This window comes from Eretmochelys imbricata, chromosome 4 (assembly GCF_965152235.1).
Source record: "Eretmochelys imbricata isolate rEreImb1 chromosome 4, rEreImb1.hap1, whole genome shotgun sequence".
Taxonomy (NCBI): Eukaryota; Metazoa; Chordata; order Testudines; family Cheloniidae; genus Eretmochelys; species Eretmochelys imbricata.
Window position 1 is genome coordinate 127,472,269 of NC_135575.1, and position 25,202 is coordinate 127,497,470.

Here is a 25,202-nt window from a genome sequence, read left to right on the forward strand (position 1 = left end):
GGAATCATGCTATAAAACAGTAACATTTGATTGAGAGATGAGAAGGAAGCAAGCTGATGTTAAAGAAAACTCATCTCTTCAGTACCCTAAAGAACATCTTCATTAAATTATCTGTAAGAAGGGGTAAACACTAAACAGCACATTTAATTGGCAGCTTACTAAATATGGGAAGCATTGTTAAGTGAAGACAAGTAAAAAAGGGACTCTGGGCTCAACTGTACGAGGGGCCACTTTCTGCAACCATTCCAGCCAGCTTAAGTATTCTGTTCCTTGTTGCCTGAAGCGGTCTTAATCTCTCCAGGTCACTTTACAATTTTGTTCTGTTCTCCTGGCTTTGCTAGCTCAAATTTTAAATGTCATCCACAAATACGATCAATGGATCACTTCAGAATCAAATTTGCAGGGGACATGATCCAATGGCCAAATTTACAGCTGATAGACACAAAGTGTTGTGTATAGATGGTTTATAGAAAAGCCATCAGTTGGTCTGCTACAACTAGAAAGAAATGTCAGATTTTTTGGTTCTCTCAGACCGAGATGCTTGCTGAATACGTTCAAGTGGTCCACAAATCTACTTCTAGAAACTCAAAGCCATCAGTGGCTCATGACCCACTGTCCCAAACAACTTTGTGCCAAGAAGATAGATTGCATTCAGTGCTCACTTTGTGCTTAATTGTTAGATACCAGTTATAGTCTTATTTTACCATTTTATGTAGCTGGAAATAACTTTCTAATGAGATCATTTTAACATAGTATTTTGGAGAAATGTAACATTTTAATTTAAAATTTTAAGTCTCTGAATTTACAAGTCTTAATTTGGTAGATTTAGCTACATTTATGTACTTCCTTGTATAACACAATAAGCTATTTTATGCTTTTTGATCAGCAAAAATTCTTAGAAATGTTTTAGTGCTAATGTTTATTATTCATCCTGTATATTAGATCTAAAATTTCTTAGATGAACATGAGTAACATTCCTGATACTTATGAAAATAGTCCAATTGATACGAATTTAAAAAAAAATTACTTGTAAATCTTTTCATGCTGTTAATTTAATAATTTTTAGGAAACAAAATATAAAAGTTCTTGTAAAGTCAGATTTAAGCCCAGGATGACAGCAAAGAGGACCCAAACATGGCTTTGATAGAAAGTAAAGCTATCATTTATTCAGTGTTTATATATAATCATTTAGTTTTATACCTTTAACTGAAAAGAATTTTTTAAAAAAAGAGTAACATCTTTCTTTTGGCCATACTGCTAATAAATGTTAGTCTTGATTTCTCTATACAAACTATTCTATATTAGCCATTGCAAGCTTTTGTCTTTAAGTTTGTCTTTTCAAGTAAATTTGTCTTTTTAAGTAATTCAACTTCATTTGAAGCCAGGGAAAATAGAAGAGTAATAGCCTGAAAACATTCAGAGTATTAGGAACTTTGCACAGTGTGAAGGTCCAAAGATCTAAATGGCTCTGGGTTTAAGAACATCAACAAGACACTTGTTTAAGGGAAGGTGCATACTCAGAATACTTGAAATAAAAATACCTGGTACGTTCATTGGTCAAGCGGCAATAAACTGATTAACAAACAAGGCTAGTGGCAAAAAGATTTTTTTTTTTTTTAAAAAACAACACTTACTACCTTTTTTTCAGAGGGGCCTGAAGTCTTTGATACTAACGCTGCTTCAACAAGACCCTGCTCAAGTAAGGAGTCATATTTTATGCTTCTTTTTCTATTTCTCCTCTCCTTGTTTGCTGGTTTTTGTTCATTTTCCTCTGACTGGGACACAGCTGCTCCACTGTCTCCACAAATGGAAGATTCAAAAAGAGGCTTTCCATTCATGTAGGTTTTAGTGATTTTCAGCTTAATCTCTGGAGAGCCATTCTTGATAGGAGTAGTGTTGGGTGGTGTTCCAACTCCTTTTATTTCCTGGGGATCAAAGTGCAGCTTGGCATCTTGTGCCCCGGACTCGCCATTAAACACACGAGAAGTTAGATCTTTCAATTTATCGGCTGGAATAAATGGAAGAGCATCATGGCCATTATATTTTTGCATGACACCCTCTTGCAGAGTGGCAGAAAGTTGTGCTTTGCCTAAGTAGACAGAACACTCACGATTCACTTCACAATTCTGCGTTTTCCCATTGGCATTTCCAAGGATCTCTGGTACCTGCTTCATTTTTATGTGGTTAACAATTTTTCGAGTTAACAGAGGAGAACTTCTTTTGATGCTAAAGTCCATTCAGCCCAGATCTTTCCAGTCTTACACTGCTGTAACAAAACAAAAACAAAAAAGATTTTTTTTAATACAGAAATATAGAAGAATATGCTAAAAGAATTGTCATTTTTAGTGTCTGGTTAAAGCTGCTTCTGTAAGGTTTTAACCTACAAAATATTTTTAGATAATTCTTTTTTTAAAATGTAGATTTGTTTCTACAGAATATGCAACCTAAGCATTGTAATATGTATTACTTATTGCCAGTACTTAAGTACCAAAAATTCTAACAAGTTGTAATTGACGATAAATCATTCTAATTTCACTGAACATTCTCTAACAAAGTCCAAATAGGAAAACAAAGTGATTTTAGAGTATTAATTTTAAACATCTACAGCCTAAATCCTTCTCATATATTTTACACAAGCAGTTCCATTTATTTCAAAAACATTATAAAGTGTGTAAAGATAAAAGTTTAGACATAACATGGTATTAGAAACAAAACGATGTAAAAAAATTTGTTTAATTCTAGTAAAGTGTGCCAGATTAAAAAGTTCCATAGACTCAACTTGCCTGTGTATTCACATAACAGATACACCATGGGAAGTGGAAGGACAAACTAGTGGCCATTGCAAATGGTGGCCAACACTGCCATCAAAGCACCACCCTCTTGGGAAAAAGTGTAGATCATTCCTCATGCTTTACCCTTGGTTTCTCTGCTAAGACTGCCAGTAATTAATTCCACTTACGGTGGTGGTTTTATGATATGGATATTTGTCCACTAGGAACTGGATGGATGCCAATAAGATCACTTCCCTCAGGCTAATGACCAAACTGCAAAATTTAAACCAGCAACCTATAGCTAAAATGAGGCTTTTAATGATGATTTTACATCCATTCCCCAAAACAAAGGAGATTTGAAGAATTTTATACACAAATGCAGTTTCAGCTGCATAATCTGATTTTGACATGTTTTTAAAATTAATTTAAAAAGGAAAACTCAGCATACTTTAGTGTTAAAACCCCTACATTTTCAAACAGAAAGCATCAGGCAAACCATCTGCACCGGCTTTACTTTTTTCTCTCTCTCTTTCTAGAGAACAGTGGGAAATAGATACTTTTATTGTAGCATAAACCTCTATATCTGTGGTCCCCAAACTTTTCAGCATCTCACCCCTTCTCCCTCGCCAGAGCCAGGCCACAGCCCCCGAGGAGGAAGGGGTAGGAGGGGGTGGACACGGACAGGGGTAAGAGAACCGAAGCTGGGGCTGCAGTTGGCGTCAGGGCTGGGAGTGGGGCTGCGAACGGCGCCACATCCAGGGGCCAAGGCTGGGACCGGGTGCAGAGCTGGGGCCTGAGACTGGGGGCAGGGTCGTAGCAGAGCTGGGAGTGGAGAAGGGCTGGTTGGCACTCCCTCCCTACCTCCCCGGGGGCTGGCCTGGGCCACTCTACAGTTTTGGGACCGCTATTCTATATGCATACACCATAGTTTAACATTAGCAGAACCCAGATCAGAATTCTAATTATAGATTCATATATAATTAATACGGGCAAAGCACAACACAGCTATGAATTCATGAAGAATGGAATTAGAACATCTATTCACAAGGTAACCAAGTTCTGCTTCGACATAAATCAAATAGGTACTGCTATAACAGATCAGATTCACATCATATCCATCTAGTCCAGTATCAGATACCTTCAAAGAAGGTGCAAGAAAACCCATAGTAGGCAACCACTGAATAGCGGTCTACCATAGAGTACTTTTGTCCAAACCCTTATCAATTAATGATGGACTTATGCATGACAGCAGATACCTCCTTTGTGACATTCTGTCCCATAGTGCTAGTTTTCAGTGTGATTTTTTCCTCAAAGATGTTGAGCTGAGTTATACTGAGGTCACTATTACTTATGTCACTTATGATTACACTGAGAACAGCCTTTCCTCTTGTGTGCTGCAGAGCTAGCTGTTCCCTGAAACAATAGTTTAAGGTATCAAGAAACTGTTTCTCTAAATCTCATCTTTATGGGATGTTTCGCCAGTTTACATGTGGAACTGAGTCACATTTTCATTGTTTTGTTTGTTGTAGACGTCTCTGATTCCGTCAGTGTTATACCACAGTTAGCAAAAATAAAGACAGTAAGGACTGGAGGCCTCTTGCACAGATAATTTAGGCCAGTGTTTCTCAAATGCAGCCACAATGGCCGCATGTGGCCACCAGAGGCTTTTCTTGTGGCCACAGCCTCTTGGGTGGTGATGGGGGGGGGGGGTGTGGACAAAGCAGTGGCCCCTCCCACAAGGCCCCCCTCTGGAGACACAAATGCTGGAGGAGCACCTCCCCATCCAGGGCTTAATTTGTCCCTGGGCTTGCTGGGGTTGAGTAATCTGTTGTGAAAAGTGATATTTGTATGTTTGTTAATATCACTTTTCACAGCAGATTTAGTAGCTAGCTTGGAGGCTGTGCAAAGTGATATTAACATACAAGTATCAGGTTTCATACCAGCAGACTTACCAGCTAGTAAGCAACCAAAGAAGCGAAAGAAACAACAAAAAATACAAAAATGTGCAAAGCACCTTATTTGTGTTTTTATTCCGTTTAGGTCCAGTAAAGAATAGAGACCACTGTACTTTATTATTGAGTCTGGAAAAAAAACCCTACATAAGTAAGTTAATATGATTTGGACATGTGTATGTACATATTTATTTGTTTTTCCTAAAATAATTAATTATTTTAGGAAAAATTTTCAGAGCGGCCACCAGCAAGTGTTGGTGGCCGCACTCTGAGGCCACCAAAAAATATGCTGAGAGAACCCCTGAGTTAGGCTACACAAAGGAATGCCATCTCTTGTGTCTAAACAACTTTTTTAAAAAGCTATAGCATTCTTGAATAAATCCAATGTACAGATAATCTACTGTAATTATGCCTACCTGAACAGTCATCATTCTACTACTATAGTCAAAGAACTAGCTGGACTACATGATCCAAAAAGATAAATTCTCATTGTAAATAAGATGGTAGTGGGACACCCAGAAAGAAGTGTCAGGAGTAAGATGAAGGAGAGATGTGAGAATCAGTACAGATTTGGATGGCAACAGAATTTTTAAGGTTAAAAAAAGCAAACTCCATGTGTAAAGATTTACAAATAATTATATTAATCAGGAAGTTAAATTCACCTAAGGTCAGGGGAAATGCTGTGTTTTCACCCCATTTCATACTCCATAACCTCTCTCACTATACGACTCCAAGTGACAGAGTCTGAAGAGTATATCTACACTACAGCTTATGTTGGCATAATTTATGTTGCGGGGACAGCCGTATGTCAGCAGGAGAGCTTCTCTCCCATTGGCAGAGAGCGTCTTCACCAGACGTGCTGCAACTGCACCGCTATGCGTGTAGGTAAACCCTAAAGCTACACATCAATTCCTAGCCCTAGAGTGCTCCTCTACAGCAGCACTCTCCCAATGCTATAATTTGAAACTGACAATTTGGAAAGCACTACTGTGAACAAACAAATTAAGTATAGTACCTGATCAATTATTAGAATGATTAGTGCTGCTGCAAGCAGTATTTGCAAGGCAAATTTAAAGAGTTGGTAACTGTACAGGAAATTTGTGAAAACACACAAAACCAAACCATGTCAGAAACTCTCCTCTAAAAACAGTGATTCAATTTTTGACAGAAAAATGAAACTGAAAACCTAATTCACGTTAGTAAATTCCAGTCTGCCATACTCAGATTCAATGGAATTTTTAGCATGAAATAATGATTTTAGCCAAATAGTGAATTTAGCCAGATTTTTAGTCTCACTGTAAAGAGACAACAATCACAGAATAAACTATGAAATTTAAAGTTATTGCAATGAGCACATTTCTTTTTTGAGCACTTATTTTTACTATAAATGACTAACCTTGTACTTCCCACCCAAATTCTTAGTCTAATTTTATAGCACAAAAAGCCAATAGTTTATTTTAAACATCTAAATTGCCTTAGCATACTAAAAAGGTCTCTGAAAACCTGCCATATACAGAGACCTTCATGAAGCTAAGAGCTCCCTCTGGTGACTAATCAAAGATCTGATCAACAACTATGTAGCGTAGCCTATTGGATTTAGAGGTTTGTATTTTACAACCCCGTTGTCTTTGTTCTCACTACTAATTCATTAACATTTTTCTTTTAACAACATATGGATTCTCATTCTCGCTTATTTTTCTAAACTAGAAAGTCATCTGACAAAAGAAATTTAACCTACAAAACCAGACAGCTCGAAATTATTTCAATAATCAAATTAAACTATGCTGTCTTTCTAGTAAGCCTATGCACATCAGCAGAGGGAAAACTATAGATCTCTGAACATCACACCACTTAAATATAAATATTGCAAGAACTGGAAGAAAGGGTTGAAAAGTACAGCAATTTGGGAATTTTCGATGAAACAATTTTTCATCAGAAAATCCCAATTCTCTGAAACCAAAGCTTTTAGTAGTTTCAACCAAACTTTCATCAGGACAGCATTTTAGGTCCACAACGGAATTTTTGCTCAAAACCTAGACAGCATGCACCCATCCTAGTGATTAGTGCTCCACATGGGACACAGGAGACACAATACAAAGACTTGAATCTGAGCCCACCACAACTCATGAGTGTCCTAACCAGAGTAATACAGAGTCAGTCTCTCTCAATATTTAATTTATACAAAAAGTGTATACTGGATCAATGAGTGAATTAGACAAAAGGAAGTCACTGTAACCAGTCTAGAGGCAAATGGAAAGGAGACAGCACAGACAGTAGAGTAGTTTGAGAGAGACACAGGTTCAAGGACAGGTTGTCAGGGTGGATAAAAATCAATGATTTAAAAAAAAAATCAGATTTTTAAAAATTTAAATTGGATTTTTTTTTTATAAAATGCTTTTTCAGGAAAAAACCTACCTAAAGGTAGTTTTAATTCAGATACATTATAGCTCAAAGATATATCATGGAATAGGGATTATAAATTCTAATTCTATAGTATGAGACAATATATTCATGTAATGTTTAAGAAAAGTTTTTTAAAAAAGAGTTCCAATAGTTCATGGATTAGGGCTCCAATCTTACGGGGTTCCACAGGCTTCTGTATAGATTATTTAGGTTAATCTTTCTATCAACCCAATGGGACTCAGTGCTCAGTCTAGAAGATACCAACAGAGAGGCTTAGTTTTGCAGTTCTCAAACTGTGGATTTGTGTTTCCAGAGGTAACATGCTTGTTAACAGCAAAAATGTTTCAAATAAAATAAATAAATAAATAAATAAATAGAGAGAGAGGTGAGAAATAACAGACCTCAACTCTATTGTCAACTCTGCAAATCTGTGTACACAGAGTCAATCCCTTACCGCTCTCTAAAAGTGCAAAGTTTCAAAAAGTTCAATGAACAGATTAGTGGGGGTGGAATAGATCTGGACAAGGAGAACAAGTCTGGAGATAAATGTGAGACGCAAGGGACATATGCTTGTTTTGTTAAAATATTATATGTTTGTTGTTGAAAGAAAAAAAATCCACAATACTTAACGTTGTTGTTTTAGTTAAATAAAACAATTTAAATGTCTGTTTGGTGATGTTCTCCTCCGAATAGAGCATGGCAAGAAAATGCTCCAAATATTAATGATTAACCTGTTGAATTGGAGATAGTTCACCTCCCAATGACTTCATAAATATCTGCTTTAATTACCGTTGGTAAATGAAATAACCAAAAAATCATTCATTTTCTGTTATAGCTGTAAAACTAATTTGAAAGTTTTCAAAATAAATCACTTTAAAAATGTATAGTGAGTACCTTCTAAAAATGAAACCTACATCTATCTCTGAGTTGTGAAGAATATGTATTAAGGTTATAACAACCAACAAGAACGTACTTTTATGTGGAAAACCATGATTAAATTGAGTCTTCTGGACTAGTGATTTAAATCATGATTTAAATCCAATCCACCCTGCAGGTTGTTGGGGGTTTCTGGAGAGGGGAGCTCAGGGTGCATTTTAGAATCTTCCCTCCCTTTTTTGCAGTGTGCATTATAGCACCAAGCAGACAAGCCTTGAGAAAGTCAGCACATAGGGATAAAAAGGTGAGAAGGAGGACGTCAAAAGGTAGCATACAGGAGGCAAAGTGTATGAACCCTGAACTCAAAGGAGAGGGGGGAAAAAGACTTGTTAGAAAAATGGAAGAAAATTAAAGAAAAAGCCTTTATTCACTATATAATCATCTGCTTAGTTTCCAGTTTCCATTCAGAGGTTTTCAGCAGCTAAGGAATAGATGAAGCAAGGCAGCAAGACCTAAGGTGTTAGCCAGGGATGGAGTTAAGTGGAACAATGTGCATAATGAAGAGAAGAACAATTAATTGAGAAGACTTGAGGGAGGTGACCACAGAATCCATTTTGAAGGAAGAAGAAAAGGAGGGACAGGGGAGGGTCAACAGTAGCAGATACATCAGGAATGCTGTGATCTTAGAGGTTATGAATGAGAGTGTAACAATATAAAATGAAATGAGATGGTCAGAAAGAGTTACCCGATTGAGCAATGTTAAAGGAATATAATACGATACAGTGATTAGGGTTACCATCACTCTGCTCCTGTTGGAAAACCATGTTGTACAAGCACAGCTACAAGCCCAACCTCTAACTTGGAGTGCTCTGCATAGAGTAGAAAAGGAAGACTGGAGAGGTTGAAACAAAAATCAATAATAGCTAATAAGCTCAAGTTAATGCCTTAATATGATACTGACCAATGACCCACCAAGCACATCAGCAAGGAGGAAAGACAGGAAAGTCCAGGGCCTAGTAGTTTGCTGTATGAAAACAATGGATACTTATTTTCACAGGAACCCATTTTTGGTATCTGAACACACCATTTTCTTTGAATGAAGTGAGATTTTTTTTTGTTTTGTTTTTTGTTTGTTTTAAGTGGGATTTGGACAGAGAAACAGGTCTCTGGATATTTTAATGGGACAAATGCATGTACTTGCAAGGGCTTTGTATATACCGTTTATAATTAATGGAATGTTTCTGCATACATGGAATAAGTTATTTTGTGTATATTTTAATAGTTTTATTAACTAGCTGAGCATCTATTATATGACAGCAAGTCAGGTGCCAAATGTGGTTATTCTGCATGTCAAAAACACATTCCTGTGTTTTACTGTCCAGATTGTTAAGAGCATTTATATGGTATTATTTATTATTTCTTTCTACCACCTTGGCAGCAATCTCAGAGATGCTTTTTCTGTGTCACTGAAATTATGAGCTAGCCAAGTGGGATTGTTTTTCTGCCAAATCAAGAAAATGGAAGAAAGTTATCAAAAGAAAACTTCACTTGAACTTCCTCAGAAGCTTCAGGTAAACTTCTAAGATGAACAGCACAAAAACTGCCTGCCCTCTAATATATCAGTGTGTATAAACTTTTAAAAACATTTATCCACAAACACCACCTTTATCATCTACAAATCAGGCTTTGAATTGAAGTTGAAAAAAGCCAACAGATGGCAGATTTTCTGCAGGAAGTCTTTTGAGAGGGAAAACAGAAGATGAAGCTAGTTTTGTAATCCTAAGAGATTTCTCTCTCTTCCTCTTTCGTCCATCTTGAAATCATCCAAAATTTGTGCTTGTTCTCAGATCAGAATTAAATGAATCCATACATGATTCATGTAGAAATAAAAGGATTAGGGATGGGATAAGACTTTCTTCTAAATACTAAATTTGAATATCCTGGACACGTGTTCGTTCAGATTCTCTTCTATATAAAATCATGATGCCAAAGAAACATTTAGACTTCCATGTTTCTTGCAGTACAGCACTAGTGTGCAGCTCAGGACATTTTTAACGTAGGACCTCGTTCCCCAATTGTTAGGAAGGCAAAATTACTGCTAACTTCAATAGAAATTACTTTGCACACACACCAAAAAAAAAAAAAAAAAAACTAACACACCAGACTGGCCAATTTCTTTCTAACCCAAATTTATCCTGTCACAACAAAAGCATTTGACCCATTGAATACTAAATATATGCAAGACTGATGTTTTAAATATAATCTGAGTTATCTAAATGCAAATCAATGCATTAAAAAGTTAAAGAGCATGACACACACTGATAAATAAGACAGTCAAAACAAATTTTACCAAGAAAAGAAATGTGCCATTTGTCTGAAAACAAACATGGGAAACTTTAGTCCAAAGGGTTAAGTTCTAAGAAAGTTATAGGCACCTAAATGCAAGAATTTTAAAGTTCATCCTTAACCAGAACCATACAACACTAATGTATTTGAGATGCAATGCCCGGTTATATTAAAAAACCTAATAAAAACTGGGATAATTGAATCTTATGAAGGCATAAGACACTGAAGTTTACCAAACTCTCTTTATAAGTTGCATTTACATAGAAAGATTAAATCTTTTAGTACTTTTTTAAAAGAAGGTTTGAATGGCCAATATATGCACATATACAGTACCGTATATTCATCAAAAGTGCTAAGATGTACTAAGCAATATTGAAAGTAGTTCTAGCAATACAGTTCTGGCCCCAATTTTTTGTTTTTAAAGAAGGAGCAGAGTTTCAAACCCTAATATGAAAGTATATTTTCATTTAAGAGAAATAAGGTTTACATACGGCTTATCCCTGCCTGAACAAAAAAGAGGCTGAAACCCTTCTCTAAGTGACAAGAGAAAAACAGCCTTTTAAGTGACTGCCAGAGCTGCCCAGCTTGGAGAGAAGGAGCTGACAGCTGTGGCCTGTTAGGCTACATGTCTCAGTAACCTAACAACAGCTATGCTTAAGTAAGGAAGCTATAAAAAGAAGAAGATACTTCCTGAGAGAGAAGGGGAAAGAGTGCTCAGATTTCCTCCTAACTCAGGAGACTGAAGACCTATTCCCACAATGAAAAGCAAGGAGAAACTGGAAACTTAATTTCCTTATACTGACAGGAGGGACCACACTAAGTCCCAGAATCAATAAGCACTGATGGCAAGCGGGGGTTCTTCTGGTGCAGCAAAGATAATTACACAAATCTGATCAATGTCACTTTGTCCAAAGTTTTCCTGACCAATTGCAACAAAAGAACCAATGCTGGGGGTGGAACTGGAAGTGTGTGTGATAGGAAAGATTAAATATAATCTCTGCAAAATCACAAGGAAGAAGAGTTCTCTCTCACTTTGCTGAAGAAAGTCTTCTAAGTTTCACTCCTGCTGCTCAAAACAACAGGAAGCTTGACTGAAACTGATCAGATTCTCCATATTGGAGAGAAAGGAAAGACTCTGGACAGCAACAGTGGTACCAGCACAATCCAGGGAGCGGACCATAAAACAATGGAAGGAAAGAGGAGCCCCATCTCCACTCTAAATACCAATAGCGAAACAGCTGAACCTCCCAATCACACCCACACAGCAAGAAGAGAGTGAGGAAAACTACTCTTTTCCAGCCCAGCAAAGGAACTTCAAATTGACCACACACTCATACCAAACAAGGCATACACTGAAGATGTGGGCATCTCCTGCAGGATCCAAGCATTGCATTCTGGTGGCAACACCAGCATGCCATTTCCCCCCCTAATTCCTGGCCACCCAAAGCTACATGGGAGCAACTACACTGGATTTCTTATTAGGGTACAGCACCTGATAAACACTATGAAGTCTCCTCTCTCTCCCCCCACCATAACCTCCCAAAATAACTGAATCTGCTACATTTTTCAAGACTGTACTTGAAGCTTCCCTTATCTTCTGGGCATCCACAATAGCACCACATGACAGCGACCCTTCCTCTAGCAAAGGAGGGTTGGATAATATAGCCCACTAATGACGCTCCTCCAGTTGTCTAGAGATCGCTAGTGAATTCAAAGAGGTGACTCTCTCACAAGGGCTCCAAGTATTGTGTCTGCCATATTGCTAAACCTCTACCAGTCCTTGGATGACAGACAAATTTAATCTCAAATTAGTCATCCCAGTGGTCTCCAACATTTCAACAACAGAAGACTGCAGCAGGCGCCTGAAACCCCGCCGCTGAAATGCCGCCACCGAGAAGAAGCAGTGGCAAGAAGCGTTGCCGCCTAAATGCCACCAAGAAACGGCAACGCTTCTCAGCGGCATGGTGTCCTGCGGGTGCACAAAAATGCCCTGGCAGGCACCATGGCACCCACAGGCATCGCGCTAGGGACCCCTGAGTTATCCTATTGGTGCAGCTCCTTCTCCTAATACATGTCTCGTTATGCAACTGCTGATGACATTTCTATTTGCTTAGTTCTTGGAATCTAAGCGTTTTCCATCAGTAACATCCTGTACCAGGGATTTCCAATGGCAAATACACATTGTATATGCATTTCCTTTTATAAATTTTAAATCTGCTCTAATAATTTAATTGATTATCCCCCTTGTTCTTTTACTATTGCTTAACTTCCATCAGGCTGTTGACTGGGGCTCTCTAATACTTGGCAACATGAATAGAGTAGGTTTTTACACAAGTACCTCAAATTCACAAACATACTTACCTCTCATTACTAACCAATAAGAAAAGTGATATCTAATAGTCCAGGACCAAGTACACTGAGACCACCCTGACAGGTGTTTGTTCAATCTGTTCTTAAAAACCTCCATTGGTGAAGATTCCACCACCTACCTGGGTAACCTGTTCCACTACTTAACTACCCTTATAGTTAGAAAGATTTCCTAATATCTAGCCTAAGTCTCCTTTGCTGCAGATTAAGCCAATAACTTCTTGTGTCCTACATTCAAATGGACACAGAGAACAACTGATCACCATCTTCTTTCTAATACCCAATATCTTTCTTCAAGTGTGGTGTCCAGAATGGGACAGAACTCCAGCTGAGAGCTCACCAGTGCCAAGAAGAGCAGAACAGTTACCTTCCATGTCTTACATATGACATGCCTGTCACCCCAAAATGACAGTACCTTTTTTCACAACTGCATCACATTGTTAGCTCATGTTCAATATGTGATTCACATAATCCCCACATCCTTTTCTGCAGTACTGCTGCCGAGCCAGATATTCCCCATTTTGTAGTTGTGCATTTGATCTTTTTTCTTCTCAAGTGTTGTACTTTGCACTTTTCTTTACTGAATTTCATCTTGTTGATTTCAGATCAATTCTTCAATTTATCAAGGTTATCTTGAATGTGCAAGTGCAAAGTGCAAGCAACCCCTCCCAGCTTGGAGTCATCCATAATTTTATAAGCAGACTCTTCATTCCATATTGCAAGTCATTAATGAAAATACTAAATACAGTTGTACCAGACAAGACAGACCCCTGCAGGATCCCACTAGATATGGCCTCCATTTGATAGCAAACTATTGATAACTATTCTGAGTATGGTTCTTCAAGCAGTTGTAATATGGTAATACTCTAGTAAATAGAAAGCACTGACTATATTCCTTTATAATGTCTCTTCAAATAAAAGCTAATTGTTGTAATGATTGCTTTGTTTCTGGTATTTATATGGCAAGGTTTTGTAAACTGGTCAAAACTTCCTAAATAAATAGTAGATACTATGTTTCCCCTTCTACAGTCCTCTGGGACCTCTCCCGTCCTCCGGGACCTCTCCCGTCCTCCGTAAGTTCTCAGAGATAATTACTAATGGTTCTGAGATTGTTTCAGCTAGTTCCGTAAGGACCTGAGAGTGAATTTTGTCAGGCTCTGCTGACTGGAATACATCTAACTTATCAAAATATTCTTTAACCCCTTCTTCCCTTATTCTGGCGTATATTCCTTCCCCTTGCATTAACACAATTAACCTTTTTAGCAGAGAATGAAGCAGAACAGGCACTGAACATCTCACACCTTTTGGTGCTGTCCATTATTAGCTCTCCTTCCTCGCTAAATAGTGGATCAACATTTTGTTCCTCTCTTGTTCCTAATGTTTGGCAAATCTGTAAATACATTATTAAGATAGTCTGTTTTCAGTATGGGTTACATCATCAGCAAAAAGGATAATTTAGAAAGTAAAACTGATTTCCAAGTACTGAGAACGTTTTCTTCAGAACTTGCTTCAAGACCCTACCCCAGTAAGATTAAGATCTGTGATGCCTAACAACTTTTGACAATGAAGTATCTCGAAACTTACATAGGGATTTTATATTATGCCTTTATAAAACACAAATACTATACTGATCATACTCAGTTTTTTGTTCAGCAGTATTTTGCCTGTTGGAAAAAAAAGAGAAAAAGTGTTTTCAGTTCACCCATAAAAACTACCAAAACACAACTTTTGGCAATCCATATTTCTCATAGGAAATTCTTCAATTAGAGCTGTAATTTTTCTAAAGTATTTGATTCAAAGTTTGTGGTGCTACCACTTTTGAACTTACAGTGTAGTGATCCATATTCTAACCTTATATTCTGTACTGTTCCTCAAGGCCCATACTGGCTTTGATCTCTTAAGGATTTATATGCTGCTTCTTGTCTCCATTATGAGACTATAACCTGGGCATTCATTTCTATAGAGATAACACTCTGATTTAGCCTTTTCTGAATGCCAGTGTGGACAGTGCTTCAATAGTATATCATCAAGGTGGCAAGTTTCATGATCTCAAACCTTTGCTCCTCAAACTAATACACACTAGAATAACATTTCAAAGAACATTTGTTCACTACTTATCACAAACCTGGCAGTAAATCATTCAGGGTCTGTACACTATGACAGGAGATTATGTGCATGTACTGCTTTGTTTACCAGGATTCTTAAAATTAAGAGTCAATTCCTTTATTCTTCTATCACATCAGTTTTTCCATAATATTTCAAATTGATTTCAAATATTGATTCCAAATTTGATTATTTTTTAAAAGATCTCACTTAGCCCTCATCTTCTATTCCTTGAACACTGGTTCATTATAAAACACAGACAGGACGAAGACAAAAGGATAATGCTCATTTTTCTGTTTGTGATATTATCAATTGTTGCAAAAGAAAAATGGACTCTTGATCTCAGTACTTCGAATGTTGAATAAAACTACATCGTTTATTGTTTTAAAGTGTAAGTTTGTAATTTGTTGTGTATGTTTTTAATTATTGACTGGAGATGTAAATACTTAACATAAGCTTGCCACAAAAAATTTTGACAAGGGGTACAGACTGAAGCAAGTTTCAGAGGCGGGCCAGTTTCTCTGTTGAGATAACAGAGGCATCAAACTTGTGGCTACTTTAAAGACTTCACTCAGCAGACAAACTGAAGGTAGCTTCTACAGACACACAAAGCAGGTTATAGATTCTAAGGCCATTATGTAAGGTCCTTTTAACCTGACTAAGAGTTCTTTATGAAGAAGTTTAAATAGTCAGACTTAAGAAAAGACTTCCGTATTTTTCAGTTAGTAGCTATTTCTTAAGCAGGCACCACGAGAGAGCATGCAGTTTAAAAAAAATTAAAAAAAAAAATAAATCAGTTATGGGGGCAAGTAGCCCTTTGGCTTTCTATCTGGGTATCTTTAACATGATCACTATTTGATGCTTTATATCTCCCTATGCATATAATTTTTCGCTTTCCTCCCATCCCTCCAATGTTTGCAATGGGAGGAATTACACCAAATAGCTACAGTCTGTGCTACAGAAGTGGAAGTTCAATTGATTTTTAGTACCAAACATCACCTTATGTTAAGTTAAAGAAAGGTTAGTTGAAGTGTAGGGGGAAAAAACAATAGAAACAGGACAACAATCTGTTGGGGAAACCTTGTAACTTTACACTCTTTTAACCACCTATATAGTTTATTGCTTAGTTTCAAATTATGTCAACACCAGTGCTTATATGTCAACTGTGCTCCAAGGCTAAGGAATTCTGCCCAACATTAGAAAGCTTTGAAATATGTATAAGCTAACATGTTACCTTACCAGACCTTTTAGCCAGTCAAAGTAATTAAAGAATACACTGCTATGAAATGTTCAGGCAGATGCTTTAAAATGTCTACGTTCAATGCTATGGCCAATTATAGCATGGCCTATCTAAATAACTCCCATACAACTCTGTTATTTTTAATCACTAAAAAACACAACCACAGAAGACTTACTTTTGGTGCAATACAGTTAACAGTTATTGGTTTATGGCAAAGAGAAAACATATTTAAAATATTTATTCTTTTATTGGATACTCTTATTATATTTTTCCCTTCATAGTAAGAGGTAGCTTTTTATATACACTATAGAAACATTGATTTCTTAAGCCTAACATTGAAATTGACATTTATCAGGTAAGATATTTGATGGTGAGCACACTGATGCACATTGTATGCATTCATTTATCATCAACAGGCACAGGGTATTGAGATGTGCAAGACATCTGCACTCCATAATTCTTGGGTATCTCAGTACTTTGTCTGTCTGTCCTTTTTGTTTTGAGAATGTAGGCTATAGAATAGGAACACATGACACAAAGCCCAACATTCAGTTTGCAAGTGCATGCCACCTATCCTATCTTAAAATTTCATATATATTACAGCTCCCCTTTAAAAAAAAAAAGTTAAGTTTCCCTACGTTAATAGGGTAAAGTCTATATGCTCATTTCAAAAGGGTCACTATCAACTTGAAATCTAGTCAGCCAAACAAAACGTTAAAACTAGTTTAAAATTTTTACTATCACATTTTCCCATTTTTATTATTTTCTCAATTTTTGTCAAATGCACAAAGTAATCTGAAATAAAAATTGATTTTTGTATAATTATACTTTATCTTAGGTGCTACTTGTAATAACTATAGGTTAAAAAAATGAGAGAAGTATGATTTTGAAGTTGACAATATCTCTATGGATTGAAGGGGCATTTCTTACATTTCAATACACTTTTCTTCCGTTTTCTTTCTGTTGTCAATCACAAAAATCTCCCAACTATTCATTTTCTACTTTAACTATAAAATGAAACCCACCCATTCACAATTTGCTAGATATGTACATTTTTTAATTTGGTTCTCCACCCCATTTGGCCATTCATCCTTGGGTGCCATATTTCACCTTCTCTTCGCCAACTATACAGCAGAGATGTCAAGCTTTCTTCGGTGAGGACAACATAGGCTTCAAAGCCACTCCACTGACAAGAAAATAAGATGTTTGTTAGAAAATTAGATGTGCTTATCCACTTTATTCTGCCTAAATATGTCCACTCGTCATCGGTCAAAAGGTAAAAGACACCTATACATTCAGATCTCTTACGCAGGTGAACATACACCAAGCCACACAGCCATCTCATTTGTCTTAGCCTGTTATTCCTTACAAAAATGTAATGAAGTTAAAAGATTTAAATAGGCACAGGATAGTACAGAGATGAGTGTGGCACAAAAGCTTAGACAAATACGCCAACAGTCAAATTTTCTATTGAATACCAAATTTATTCCATTAGAAAGACTTCTTGAATATCAGGGTATGCATATTGCTTACATTGGCACCAGCTAAGAAGCGTTCCACAGTGCAGTGCTCAGCTCTTCTGGGGATTTGAGTTTTTTCCCTATAAGAAGTCAGATGTTTTACAGAGTTCTGTGGAGGAAATGCCTGCAATTTGCATAAGTTTGCAAGTCTTTAATATTCATACTTTAAATTTAAAATTCTGTTGTGCAATTATGTAAGCATCAGAAAGAAGAAATGACTGGAGATGGCAGGGCTGCTATAATATTTGCAGCATACACAACTCTCCAGCAATCCGACCAACGCAGGTGGAGCCTTTTGCCTCTATGGAGTACCAATAAAGTATTTTTACTTGAGCACAAGGGTCCACATACATCAGATTGCAGGACTGAGGCCTAGATTTAGATACATATTAATACTAGTGGCATGAAAGAAACACAATACATTCAAAGCAAAAGTGAGAAGTGAATGAGCCACAAACAATGGGACATAGTAACAGCTCTCTCTTTCAGGCCTGCACTGTTTTGTTGAATGCATAATTTTAAAACTCAGTAAGCCTTTTAAGCAAGATACATCATAGCCCCTTTTAAGTTCCCAGCCTAAAATAATTAAACCCCATGTCTTAGAAGCCAGAGTCTCACAGGCCTAACACAATTTTTAAGGTAATATTCTGATATTTGAAATGATTCCAAGACAAAGAAAACTTTACATAATTGTAAAGATATTAAACACTATCATTTTTCATTTTCTGTATCATCATTACTGTTGGATTCTTAGTTATTTGAGAGTAGTTTAAATATAGTTATATTTTTAATTTGACTAATTTCAACTCTAAAAACTACTATGAACTGTCAGTATTAGTACTTCCCCTACACTCCAATTACTGCAAATAAAATGGTACTTCTACCTTTTTGACATTTCCATTTAATTAAGGTATTGGATAAATTTATGTTTTATTAACCTGTCAATATTTGCATATTTCTAAGAGAGTGTAATGGTGGCAGTGAATGTTTATTCCCATATTCTTAACAAGAAATAACTTATTTCTACCCAAGAGGTGAAGACTATTTAATTATAAATTAATATCACCTAAAAAATTTCATCAACACTCCTCGTGGCTCTACACTGGCACATAAATCCAACATAAGTCACATTTTAGTTTTTAGTGCATATTTGAGCACTGACTAGTACTGCTCCAAAGCAGTTTTATTCACCAAGCACATCCAACAGGTCAAATAATTTCATTAAATGGTACTGGAGAGTTTATTCAGGTACATTTGTTCTGTTTCCAAGGCACTACCACAATAAATAATAATTACAACAATTAGTTTATAAAGATTCCACTACAACAGTATTTAGATACTGAAGAAGAGTAAATTTATTTGATCAGATTTAATAGTATTTCCCACATTTAAGGGACCTTTACTAAGCACAACAATGATACATGAACTACCAGCAAGTTGATCTTGCAAAATCCACACAAACACTTCATAGGTAACTTACACTATGGGGCTGCTGTCTTAGGTTTGAAGAGACTCAATCTCCCTTTCATAAGAGACCCTGTTTACTCAGCATAGGCAGCATTCAATCTTAAATTTAAGAATAAATCTAAACCAATTTTAATGCACAAAGCAATAGGAAAATATTCAAGAAACAGGCAGTGCCTTATACCTGCCTCATGTTTATCTAACTGGTCTGTTAGCAAATGGCCCTTTTTTCCTTAAAACTGTTTTAATACGATATCTATTTACTGCTCCTATACTTTTGATAGTATTTGTCCCTCCTTTTAGCAGACATATTTTGAAAGAACCAAGTATAAATAAAATCAAGAAGTGTGGTGAATTCCCTCCCCCACTCCCAGAGCTATAACCCACAACGGATGAGCTATAACTATGGCCTTGGAAACACAAGTTCCACTGCCCCTTTTAACACACAAGTATCAATTCAAATTACGAGAGACCTATCCTCTTATACTTAATAAAGACTGAGCCAATGAGCATGTAAGTCTTGGCAGTAACATTTTATTTCCTCATCTCTAATAGGGATCGCCTTCGCCTCCCATACAGGTCCGGAATGAACCGCAGCAGGGGTAAGTATAAGGATCATCACACCAGTCTTTGGTAGAGGAATAAATCAAACATGGCTTCCCCCTCCATACATTTCCAGAGTTACTCTCTCACTCCTGCTGCCATGGAATCCTAGTTCTACCCACAGGGAAGGCAGCAGTAGCAGCCCTCAGATGATTACTCCACACACAGTCAGTGCAATGGGGGGTACATTTATACCCACCACCACCATTTAACGAAGTATTTTAAAGCCTCGAGTAGATCTTTCTCCCATTGGTGCGTGCGTGCATATATATTGCACTGATTGATTTTCACCCTGGGAAGGGAGGTGACACCGACAGGCGCCTTACCCCATCCCGTCACATTTTCTCTCGCCTCCTGCAGCAGCGATGAAGAGATAGGGTGGGGGGTAACTAGAAAAAGAATGAAGCAGCAACAGCCGGGACTCCAGCCTCGGCATTGCCCCTTTCCGCTCCTCCAACACCCAAGAATCAGAGGCCCAGCTAACACCAGTAATCCCGCTGCAGCCTCCGGCGGGAGGATGGGCAGGCACTGGGGGGGAAGCCGGGGGGTGCTTGCAGGGGGCCCCCAGAGCCACCCGGAGGCGGGAGCTGAGCGAGGGGGGACCGGGGAGGTTAGGGGAGCCTCCCCCTCAGCCCAGGAGGCGGCTGGGAGAGCCGGCTAAGCGGGAGAAAGCTGGGCTCTCCCGAGGATCGGGAGACCGGGGGGATAACGCCGTTGGGTGATGGAGAAGCTGGGGGCCCCCCTCCTCGCCTCAGCGCCGCGGGCCACCCCCGCTGCCAGCCGCTCCCCCTCCCTCCCCACGGCAGCGCACGGGGCCAGGGCACAGCATCCCTGCGAGCAAGCAAGGCAACCTCGCCGCCGCTCCCGCCTCCAGCCGGGGCCTGCGGTAGCGTGCCCGGGGCCTCCCCCCGCCCCAGGGACACCGGCCGGGCTTCGGCCAGCTGACCTGTGCTCTGGCGCATCCTCTCGCACAGGAGCCGGGCGAGGAGAGAGGCGGTGGCTCGATACCCGCGAACGGCGGCAGCCGAGAAGACGCAGCAGCAGTAACGACGGCAGCGGCGGCGGCTCCGGGAATCCTGCGCGGCGGCCCCGCCCCCTCCTCCGGCCAGAACCAGCGCGAAAAATCCCCGCCGCTGATTGGATGCCGCCGCCGCGCGGCCCTTGGAGCGGCTGTTTCAAATCCCCCCGCACGGAACCGCCCGCATACGCAGCCCAGCGGCCGGGAGCGGGGTTAGGCTCTGCCTCGGGCCGCTAGTCCCCGCGACAGGCGGTAAGGGGACCTTGCTTGCAAACGGCGGGGGCCTGGAGGACGGAAGGATAGGGAAGCTGCCGCAGGGCACCCCTAAGTGCGGGGGGTGGGGACTCCCGAGAACCGGGGAGGGGCGGTGTCTTGCCTACCTCATGAGTCACGGCTCAATAGACCTGAGGAGCTGCCCCTGTGAAACCCCCATACGCGTTCACCCCCCGCCCGCCAAAGGCAGAGCGACTCCCCTCAGCACCCCATAGCCTCCCCCCCCACACACTTCCTGCGCCCTCAAACCGCGCTAAGGGGTGGCCCCAGGCGCTGCCGTCCTTGTCTAGGCTGGGCCTCTGGGCGGCGGCTGCGCTGAGTCCCGTACAGTGTTTCCCTCTCTGCTGCGGGATGGAGGGAGTCTTTCCCTTTTAAACGTTCCTGTGGCTACCCACGGCTCAGCCTGCCAGGACAGATGCTCTGGCTCCCTCCCTACTATTTCCTCCTTTTCTGGATCCTCTTGTAGGTCAAGAGTTGTAAACACTCTGCTGCCTCTCACCCTTGGTTATAAATTCACTCCATTTCATACCTGAGGCCTTGCCTTTCCCAAGCATTTAGACATCAGTCTACAGCTGTGGAGGATTTGGGTGTAAATAGTAAGTAGAAGGCATCGTCTCCATCATTCGAATCCAAACAACCTTAACTCTACCTTTTTGTCTTTGTCTAGACTAGGATTTAAAGGTGGGATGTTGTGTTAGCTAGTCTGTCCCTGCGCTTTAACTTGACCTATTTAACACCTTAAAGACAGCATGGATTGACCTGGAGTCTCCCAGCATCAATCTCCCAGTGACTATTGAAAGCAATCAGGTAGATTTTAATAGGATATTTTAAGAAAATGACTCATGTTTGGGGGGGGGGGGGAATCTCCCAGAATAACTTCAGTCAGAGTTGGCAACCCTACTTCCCTACCTTAGACTTTTAAAACATATTAACTAAGGGCTAACATCACCTTTTAAATCCTAGTGTGGACAAGGCCTAACAGTCACAATAATTGCGAAGTGTGAATGAACCCTAGCATTCATAGCATAGTTTCTTTTGAGAATTGTACACAAAAACAGTATTACCTAACTTTTACTCCTACAAAGATTAGAAACATTCTGGCCTTCTGTACAACTAATTTTAAAAAAATCCAAGACATTTTAACCACTCATGACTATCTAAAATGTATCCATATTGCCTATCACGGTACTATATCAGCACATCCGGCTATCCTTTTTTTTTTCTTTTCTTTCCTTGGGGTACAAAATAATTCTACCTCTAGCTAGAAAAATATAATTGGAGACAAAGCTAATCTTGATACCAGATCATAAATATGTCCATTACCTCAAAACAGGAATTAATGTAATAAACCATCAAACTTGATGATGCAAAGCACATAGTACTTGTTTATCCCAGGTCAAAATTTTCAAACTTTGGTTGCCTGAGTTTAGACACCTAAATAAAAGCAACATGAATTTCAAAGGTGCTGAGAACCCACAGCTGTTATGTAACTCAGTGGGAATTGTAAGTAAAATTTTGCACAAATTTATATTATTATTTAAAAGGTCATACACAACTCCCATTAAACAAAGAAAAAGCTTGACAGGGAGAAAAAACATGTAAGAACTACACTACAGGAATAGCTAGATGCAATTCTGTGTCCTGTGTTATATGGAAGATCAGACTAGATTGGGGTTCTCAGCCTTTTTTGAATCACACCCCACTCCCTATTTATTTATTTTAGTAGGAGGCACCTCCTCCTAATAAAATGGGTCTTTCCAATGTAATCAAGATGGAACTGGAGTCAGTAAAACATTGATTCCAATAAAAGGGATTCTACTTTAAATAAATCAGTCTTGCTGATACTGCTGTCTATCTGTGAATAGGGTAGGAAATCTTTTAAAAGCGCATACCTTAATAGCCACAAAGTTTTCAGGACAGTATTTCTCAATATTAGCATTGAAGAGTGTGAACAGACATTACAACTCTTGTGCCAGGTCACAATACCACCTCCCTCATGTCAGCGAGCCAGCTGTGCCAAATTGGAATGAGTGGCATTGTGATCCTGTGAATGAGTGAGAAGGCTTGCCAATGCACCCTAGAAAGTTGGATGCATTTTCCCCCTCAGATGAGAACTGCTGGGCTAAATGATCTAATGGTCCTTTTTGGCCTTAAAATCTATGACTTTGATGTAAGTTTGGATTGGTTTTTCAAGTAGAAACATAAATCCAGATGCAAAGTTATAACATTAAGCACCTTGTAGGTCTTTTCAGAATTGGGGCCTTAATGTTTGCTAGTCAAGGAGAATCTACCTCTTTTAATGGTCTGTGAACTGGATGTTAAAGTTGGTGTCAGTGGTTTATATCAGTGTTTCTCAACCTATGGGTCATGATCCAAAAGTGGGTCGCAAGAATGTATAAAAGGGTTGCAACCAAACTTTAAAAATAGATCATATTTTTCATTTAATTTTTTTAAATAAATGCTGCTTGTGCTTCACTGAATGTTAACACTATGCATACCAATGAAGTTATTTGAATATGCAGGTCCCACCGATTAGCCAATCGAATGCAACGCACAAAGAGTTCTGGGAAAGACTGCACTGGAAAGCCGGGGTCTCTCATCCTTGCCCCCGCAGCTGACTGCCTCAGAAAGGGATGTAGCAGGGACTACTGGCCCACCCACCTATTTCTGTCATGTGCGTGGTGGCCTCTCCTGGCACCCAGTTGCATTGCAAGCGGACCACTGCTCTTGTCAGAGGACATGTTGCAACTTTGGGCGGGAAGCAGGTGAGAGAGCAGGACATGGAAATCTGCAGGCGAGGAAGGCAAGCACAGGCAAGAGGGAGCTGCCAAGGTTTTCTGCCCAGCCCCAGCACTGTCCCACAAATGCTGCTGGGCAACTTTCAGCACTCTGGGTTCATCACCTGGCCTTGGGCTGCAGCAACCCTGAGAGGGGGGCTGCCCCCAAGCAGCTCCTTCCTGACCTGGGGCAGCTGGTAAGCACTTCAGGGTAGGAAGGGGGATTATTCCTGCCTTGAAAAGCTAAGTCCTGAAGGGCTAGAGTCCCAGAGGAGCTGTGTAAAGGGGAGAGTCTGTGCAGGGCGCCTTTGCAGCCACTGCACCTGGCCCTCTGGCACCCTGCATGTGCCCATGCAAACTTCACCTTGCACACTGGGTGCTTGTGGTGGGGCCGGAACTGCCCCTGCTAGCAGAATCACTGGGCTCTCTTGGGGGCTGAGCAAGCAAGGCGTGCTACGAAGCTGGGGGGTTGGCACACCACGTTTGGCCTTTCCGGAAAAGTTGGTAAAGTTGGACAGCTCAGGGACAGCTGGGCTCAGTACCCCACAGAGAACTGGATGCAGAGGTGGAGGCTCTGGGTCTGTGCTCTGCTGCGGGCTGGTACCCTGCTCCTGGGGAGGATGCACAGAGCACCAAACCATGGGTGAGGAAGTAAACCATGGGAGAGGTTACAGCAATTGCAAGGTTCATGACAGGGCTAAGGCTGCGTATACAAAGCAGCAGGTAGGAGGGGACGATGCTGCTGTGTAATGGGTAATAAGGATGTTGGGGCCAAAACAGTTGCATATTTTCTACTTAAGCTATTCACTGGACAGGCCTGACCATCTATGTTTACAAATGGGTCCTGGTCCAAAAAAGGTTGAAAACCACTAGTTTATATAACTCTTAACTTTGTATTTCTATAGCTTTTAATGTTCGTGAGAGTTTTTACAGATGTGTTTAATGGTACATCTTCACTTGAAATGCATTTAGCAGTTAAGTAGTTAGCACTTAAAGTTTTAAGTGCTAATTGCTTAGTAATGACAGGTTTCAGAGTAACAGCCGTGTTAGTCTGTATTCGCAAAAAGAAAAGGAGTACTTGTGGCACCTTAGAGACTAACCAATTTATTTTAGAATGAGCTTTCGTGAGCTACAGCTCACTTCATCTGATGAAGTGAGCTGTAGCTCACGAAAGCTCATGCTAAAATAAATTGGTTAGTCTCTAAGGTGCCACAAGTACTCCTTTTCTTTTTGCTTAGTAATGGTAACTTTAATCATCAAGTTTCAGAGTAACAGCCGTGTTAGTCTGTATTCGCAAAAAGAAAAGGAGTACTTGTGGCACCTTAGAGACTAACTAATTTATTTGAGCATAAGCTTTCGTGAGCTACAGCTCACTTCATCGGATGCATATTCCACAGTATGCATCCGATGAAGTGAGCTGTAGCTCACGAAAGCTTATGCTCAAATAAATTGGTTAGTCTCTAAGGTGCCACAAGTACTCCTTTTCTTT

At 39.6% G+C, this 25,202-nt stretch overlaps 1 protein-coding gene across 1 annotated transcript in view; it reads right to left on the minus strand.

The window, feature by feature from the left end:
• NSD2 (nuclear receptor binding SET domain protein 2) overlaps positions 1-20,681 on the minus strand; it is a 150,060-nt gene extending 129,379 nt beyond the window's left edge. Inside the window, exons 1-2 of the mRNA XM_077816182.1 lie at positions 20,592-20,681; positions 1,638-2,266 (exon numbers count right to left, since the gene is read on the minus strand). Of these exons, the coding sequence (XP_077672308.1) occupies positions 1,638-2,237 (600 nt within the window). The 5' untranslated portion in view covers positions 2,238-2,266; positions 20,592-20,681. The remainder of the gene's footprint in view (positions 1-1,637; positions 2,267-20,591) is intronic.
• Positions 20,682-25,202: the final 4,521 nt, after the last annotated feature.